Source organism: Drosophila rhopaloa, unplaced genomic scaffold (assembly GCF_018152115.1).
Source record: "Drosophila rhopaloa isolate 14029-0021.01 unplaced genomic scaffold, ASM1815211v1 contig_167, whole genome shotgun sequence".
In the NCBI taxonomy this organism is placed as follows: Eukaryota; Metazoa; Arthropoda; class Insecta; order Diptera; family Drosophilidae; genus Drosophila; species Drosophila rhopaloa.
In genome coordinates, this window is record NW_025335047.1 from 5,694,275 (window position 1) to 5,701,783 (window position 7,509).

Below are 7,509 nucleotides of genomic sequence, written 5' to 3' on the forward strand. Positions count from 1 at the left end.
CCAGATGATAAACACATAGACTTAATAATTTCTTAACTTTTATTATGTTATTGCATAAAAACATTTCGTGGGCAAACCTTAGGCTACTTTAATTTACTTAAAAGGATTTATTTAAGGATTACACTGGGCGCACGTCAAAAGTCTAGAATTTTGTTTCATGACTTCGGCTTAGATTATAGGGGTAAATACTAATTTTGATCCGTTGCTCAGATTGCGGGCAGAGCTGCTCTTAAAAAATCTCTAAATTTGTACTTCTTCTTTCGTCAGTTTCAGTTGCATCGAAAATATTGTCATTAGTGCCAAAGAGTTTGAAAAATAAAATGAAAAACTTGTAAAATTATATTGAATAAATTGTATTTATTTGATTTGATTTCGTTCGATTCGTTTTCGCTTCGATTTTTAACTAACAAATTACTAAGAGAATATCAGAGAAAGAATTGAGCATTATGTGTATACATAGTTAAAATAAGACTAAATACTCATATATGTATGTATATGTTATAAACTATATTTTATTAATTTGACTTTGGACTGTTGGTTTTGTTAGCTTGTTTCGCTTGACTCAACTTACAAATTAGTTTTAACTTAGGCTTACGTTTCTCCATGCATTGATGATAATTTTTAAACCGTTTTCAGGGTTTTTAGTCGATTTCGAAAATACAAGAGAGTATAGGGAGACAGATAGAAAGGTGGCTACATTTCGATACAGTTAGGATAGATATATAAACTTAGTTCTAGAATTAGCGGCTTAATTGGCTTATGTACAATTCTCGACAACAAAATAATTATTGGAAAACTTAGGCTACGAATATTTACAATTCTGGACAACGATTAAGGTGATAATAGTGATAAATAATAACAATGGGACTTAGGAGTGAGCATTTCTGGCCATGTGGACGAAGAGGCCGACGGGTCCGTCGCACTTTTCGCCGCACATGTTGCACTTGAACACGTCGTCGCAGCTGTGGTAGCCCATATGGATGGTGTAGAGCACGGCGTCCTTGAAGAAGATATCACAGTACTTGCACTCGTAGATCGCCCCCGCCGCCGCTGGAGTTCCGGATTGGGGAGGAGCAGGTCCTGCTGAGGTGGTTGCATTGCTGCTGCTGTTTCCATTGCTGTTGCTGCTGGCATTGGAGCTGTTCCCCGAGCTGGATGCCGTGGAGCTGGCACTGGTATTGGCCTGTGGCACATGGGCCGTCTCCATGGACTCGTCCGCTGAGCTCGTTCCGGAGCAATGCTCCTCGGGCATGGGTTTGCGTCCGGCAATGGGTGAGGATGCAGTGGGCATGTTGCTGCTGGGTACCTTCAGTTGCTCGGGGGAAGTCATGGCCTCCGATCGGAGTTGCAACAGGGTGTCCAGCTTGAGGACACGTCCCTTGCGCCTTGAGGCGGTCGAGCTGCTCATCAGCGGCGTAGCCTCGTCCTCCACCTTGAGATTCATGGCCAGCGGTTGCTGCTGCTGGTGCTGTTGCGGCTGCTCCTCCTCCTTCACCGGTGTTCCTTGGGAGAGATCCATGGCGGAGTCCACCGACTTGCGCTCGTACTCATCATCCTGCTCCTCCTCCTCGTTGTCGCTTTGCTGCTGGTTCTGCTGCTGCAGTTGCTCCCGCATTCGCGGCGACAATTGGGCCAAAACAGCAGCCTGTTGCTGAGCGGCCAGCATCTGGAGATTGAGATTCCAGTAGGGGAAGAAGGCCATGTTACGGTTTTGCTGCAGCAGGCTGGCTAGAGGAGGCAGAAGATTCGCTGGACTGGGCAAGCTAGGCGTCTGATCTACGCTGGCCACACTCTTGGCAGGAGAAGCAGGCAGCGGCAGAACAGGAGATGCCTGAGTGGGTGCCGAGTTGCTTTGGACCAGTGGGAATCCTTGCAGGGCTGCACTCAGCTGGGATGTGGCAGGCTGAATGGGTTGAGATTGTTGCTGCTGGGGTGCCACAGCTGCCACATTGGACTTCCGACTGCCGCTACCACTTCCGCCACCGGCAATGGGTCCACCATTCTTGCTCTTCGGACCACGACGCGTGCCATAGACATCGATGACCAGCGAGGGATTTGGGGTGCCATCCTCGTCCAAAACCATGCCGGGCTTGTGGCCATACTTGCGGAGATGCAGCTTGAAGCTGTGGCAATACTTGGTGGCATAATCACAGTCCGCACAACGATACTGATACACGGAACTGTGCGATTTGCGATGCGAATTCAACATGGACTTGTTGACGCAGGTATAGCTGCATTTGTCGCACTGGAAGGGCTTTTGGTTCTTGTGCTTCCGGATGTGGTACTCCAAGTGGTGCTTGAACTCGGTGACAAACGGGCACTTGGGGCACTGCAGGATCTTGTCTGGTTTCATGTGGGTGCGGGTGTGGGCCCAAAAGTCAACCTTGGTGATGGCCACCACGCCGCAAGTCTTGCACTTGTAGTTCTTCATCTTGCCGTGCGAATTGTAAATGGGCATGCGGATGTTGGTATCATCGTCCTCGGACTCGGCCATGTATTTCATGTCCTCGCTGGAGTTGGACATCTGATCGTGCTCCTTCTCCGGCTCCAGATTCGATTGACTCGACTTGGCCGGCGATTTCGGTGGTGTGACATCCATGGGCGGTGTTAGAGCCTGCAATTTCTCGCTGGTTCCATTAGGAACTGCCACGGGGGCAACTGTGGATGCGGATGTTGGTGTGGGCTGTGGACTGGGTCGCAGGTTTCCGCCATAGAAATGCTGCATAGGATTGGGCAGACCCGGTGGCGTCAATGGATTAAAGCCACCCATCAGGTGATGATGATGATGGTGCTGCTGCTGAGCGGCCTGGAAATGCTGCTGGTATTGCTGCTGCTGCAGCAACTGTTGCTGCAAGCTGGCATCGTAGTGTTGCAGGCTGTTTTGATCGTTTTGGCTGGGTGAGGGGGTCATGGCGCAAAGGGTATCCATGGGTTGCTGCTGGTGCTGTTGCTGTTTGAGGAACTGCTCCAGGTGATTGGTGGAGGGTATCGGCGACTGGCGAGGACTGCTGGTCACGCTATTCCCATCGAGATGGTGACCCGGCTCCTGTTTAATGTTGGCCGCAAACATGCTGCTGTACCAGGCGTTATGCTGCTCGTAGTTGGTCGTGGTTGTCGTCTCCCAGTTCTGCATCTTGGCGGCTCTAGACGGCTGTAATGAGGAAAAACAGAGAGAGTGGGGTTAGTGGGGCTATACAATCAGTGCGCCTGCGTCGAGTTTTTTCTCTTTTTTGCTTTTTTCGCTTGTTTTTCATTTGATTTTTCGTTTTTTTTTTTGTGTGAGCGGCACCACCCCTAAACAATATGCCAAGGGTGGCTGGCCACCCACCCCTTGAACGGGATTTGAGTGATTTCCAAACAAAATGGAGAAACTGGGTAATATGGATAAAATATCGTACCGTTTCGTGGCCGCTTTTTGTGTGATTGTATCAAAGTATATTCCAAATTTTTCGGGATTTTCGTAAAGGATTTGCAATAATGCTGTTTCTGCTGCTGCTGCTCGTGTGTGTTGTCGCTGTGCTAACAGATTCGTGACTGACTGAGCAATTGCAACAGGCATTGGCTTATATATGACTCAGGTAGACGGGCGCACGCGTCAAGGGATTAGATGGGAAGTCAGGTACAGGTCGCGGATCGGGGATCACGGATCAAGGATCGCGGATTGCGCGCTTGATCCATTCTGGATTAGAGCAGAAATTGGTGCGAAAACAAAAATTACGCGCACTTGGATTTGGATGATCCGGGAGCTTAGCGGATAGCCAGCTTAGCAGCGAACTGCGAATTTTCCCTGCGTTTTCTATGTGGATTAAGTTGGGCTCTCGACAGCCGGAGTAGGCAACAAAGAAGGCAGTTCAACGCTTAATAATAAAAAGCAAAAAGGATTGCTGGATTTAACTAAATTAACGGATCAGAGACACCTGCTGGGATTGTCTGTGGGCCAAACAAATGTGCGGGCTGACTAATCTATATGCATTCCTTAATTACCGCATTATTTTAATATATTGCTTTATTTATAAATTTCAATGTGGATAGAAAATATATTTGCAAGGCACAAACGATTTGGAAACTCTTTATTTCATTCGTATTTTTTGCCATTTGGGAAATTGTACTACTTAATTGAACAAAACTTATTTCAGATTCCAAGGTTAATTAAAAATCTTTTAATACGAATTTTTTGCATTTTGAAAATTCCAATGAAATTGGTAATTTGGTTGGTACATAACACATTTTTCCACTTTACTTTTTATATAATTCCCCTGCTTTTTCCAATCACCATCTCAGTATTTTCGAAACAAAAACGTTTTCCTGGCTACAATTTTCTTCTAGACATTTCACTTTGATTTGCGTAGTTCTACAAATAATTCCCGCATTAAATTTTTTTGTTCAGCTGCATTTGCCTACTTTTTCCAATTTTTCAATTTTCCAATTTCACGCTGAAAAACTATGCAGCTTCTGCATTTTTGGGTAATTGTTTGTGCTTTTAAGTAAATATTATTAAAAACGCAAAATCGAGAGGAGTGGCGACGGGCGTGTGGTATATTATTATGGGTTGGGATTGCTCTATCTGGCAGCTAAAATATCTACAATACTTAGGCATAATTGATGGTTCAGGAAACAGCAAATGCACACAAAAAGAAGCTTAGCATATTTATTTAATTTCGCTTTTGTGCATATTTTTAAAGAAAAGCCAAAATTAACTGCTGTGTGTGGTGTGTGTGTGTCTATGAAAGGAACAAAGAGAATTTTTGCCTTTCGTCTGGGCTTTTTTGTGCCATGCCCAACAACAGCAACAAAGCCAAACTAAAGGCCAAGTGTAAAATTAATATTACGCCGGGGCAGGGGTGTTGGGAAAGGGGGTGATGGGAGGGTTGGTAGGGGGGTGGCCACAACGAGTGCAGCCAGGCAACCGAAACTGCAAAAGTAAACTAAACATGTGCTAGTCGTTTTTGGTCCCCCCTCCCCAACACCCCCTTTTTACCCCTCTAAAAATATCATGAAAATGGCAAAAATGGAAAAATTCGCAAACGCAGAAAATGCGCCACAAAAAATGTTTTTGTTGAAAAATCCGTACAAAAAGCGAGTCAAGAGAAGGATATGCCAGAAAATATACACATATATCTATAGTATATATGCAACCGATTGTTGTTGGCTTAGAGCAACTTGTTGTTGTGCCTGGGTGAAATTCACGTTTTTGGAGCTGCACTCGTTTAGGGAAAACTGCAACTGCCGCTGAAGTGATTCAATGTCATTCGGGGTTTATAAATATATCCCGTATAATATGTGTATATTTATTTTTATGCGCCTAACAAAGCCCCATTTGTTTGATTTGTGCTCGGCACTTTTTGTCAGAAAACATTAAAACTGTCGCCTGACAATCAATTCTACGGCACTGTCTATGCAAAAGATCTTTTGATGATGATGATGGTCCTAAAAAAACATCGCCAGAGGCCATCACATATTTATTATATTTGAAATGCATTTTGGCAAGTGCCAAACTATTTGCCATTAAAAAATTGCCACGTTGACTTTGAATTATAGTTCGATGTCTAAATTTAAATTATTAAAAAAGAAAAGTCGAAAATGCATTTGCCGAAAGAAGAGCAAAAAGAAATGCTAAAAATTGAGGGGCCAGGAGGCAGGAAGGAGGCGCAAAAAAAACAACATGAAAGTCGACATGTAAACAAATAAAATTAGCTGTCAGGCGTGGAGGGGGGCGGGGTCTTGGGGGGATTGGGGATATACGCTGCAGTTCTGGGCAAAAACCGACAACGCGGGCAAAAAACAAGTTCACCCAAAGATCGGCCAAAAGCCAGACAGATTTTAAAATATTGTTTTAGAAATTTTGCCGTTTGCATTTTTAGCAAATGATTTACCACTCGGTGTAAATTTATGTGAGTGTATTAGTTAGCTTGTTTGTATTTCTAAGGTTAGACAGAAAAAGAAGCACTCGACTACAATCAAGAAGAAAAGGCAAAAGAACAAGAACTCGAAGTTGGGTACTTGGGGTAATAGGTGTAATAACTGAGGGGAGTACTGATTAAAAAGTAACTGTGGTTATCAATAAAAGGCACTGATGATTTGATAAATTGAATAATCGTTAACTTAACATTTAAACAAAATCAACCTCGTACCTAAAAAAACCTTTCAAAACAGTTAAAATTGTTTACTCTTTTTTGATTTAAACTTTTAAAAATGATGAGATTAAGAATCCTAATTTTGTAAATCTATTTAAAATTGTAGAACCTAAACCTTGACCAAAAAGTTTGTATTCCTGGATGCCTTAACAATTTGCCTTTTGCCCCCGCAAAAGCGATTTGAAATTCTTGTTTATTTATTTATCCGTGGAAAGCTTTACATATTTTCCACTTGCGTGTGTTTTTTAGGATTTATTGGAGGTCAAATACGATACTGTGCAATATTGGATGGTAAATCCTATTTACTTACCTTGGGGACGCTCCAAAGGAATTCTCCGGGAGAATTTGGAAACGGGAACCGCCTCTCTCTTTCTCTCTCTCTCGCTTGACCGCGGCACCGTTACCGTTAAACCAACACGCACAGTGCGTGCGAGGGGGAGAAGCGATGTGGGGGCTCCTTGCTCTTCGTTTTTGTCTATTTTTTGGTCCTCGCTTTTTAGCTTGCTTTTGTGCTTTTTTTTCGCGGAATTCGCGCATGTGCGGGAAATAGTCTTTGCCAAAAAATGCGGTTTTTTGGGGAAATACTTTTTTTAAAATTTTGTTTTTTAAGCACGAACACGGAGTTTGTAGTATTATGTTGGCAATATTTGTTTTGATAGCAGTTGGTACGTTTCGTCCTTTGGTTTTGTGTTATATTGTTTTGTCTGAGGATGCCCGCTGACGCTGGCGACTTTCGTTTTTGGGATTCGGAGCACAACTGACTAAACTCGTGCTCAACGGGCTCTTCTAATAGCTAAAAATCTGCTCCTCTTGGTGCACTCGCCAAAAAGACTCAAATTTAGTCCACTCAAATCTCAATTGCAAAGCAAAAACAAATGGCAGAAGTGCAACAACACAAAGGCGGGGGAGAGCCATTACACAGAGCCTATACACAGAGCCATTACACAGAGAGTAAAAGAAAGAGCGAAAATGAGATATACAAGAGAATTTCACTCAAAACGGATGCTAGCTGTAAATCTGAGTGACTTTCCCCAACCCCAAAAACTAAACCAGCATCCCCTTTAGAGCGCCCTCTCTTTTACTCACTCACTCGCTCTCTTTCTCTTTTATCCTTTTGCATTTTCTGGCGCTGCATTTTGGCCGATTGCAGCTGCCTTTTTGGCTCTTTGCCGTTTTTTGGCAACTCCGCTTCACTATCGATTATTGATTTCTGGCCCAGAGAGAGAGTGAGACAGAGCGAGGGGGAAAGGGGGGAGGCGCCTTCGCCAATTGTTTTTTGGGCAACTTTAAGCCCAGACACATTAACAACTTAGCCAACTGCAATTTGGCCGATGGAAAGTTTGGGCCATGGGAGATTCCTTGTTGCTTTAACACA

The 7,509-nt window shown here is 43.8% G+C and overlaps 1 protein-coding gene across 1 annotated transcript; it reads right to left on the reverse strand.

The window, feature by feature from the left end:
- Nucleotides 1-337: 337 nt before the first annotated feature.
- LOC108045654 (protein hunchback) lies at nt 338-6,885 on the reverse strand. Its single transcript, XM_017125043.2, has 2 exons — nt 6,445-6,885; nt 338-3,151 (listed from the first exon to the last, which is right to left on the reverse strand). The coding sequence occupies exon 2, from the start codon at nt 3,131-3,133 to the stop codon at nt 869-871; it is 2,265 nt and encodes a 754-aa protein (XP_016980532.1). The 5' UTR covers nt 3,134-3,151; nt 6,445-6,885; the 3' UTR covers nt 338-868.
- Between the last annotated feature and the right edge of the window lie 624 nt (nt 6,886-7,509).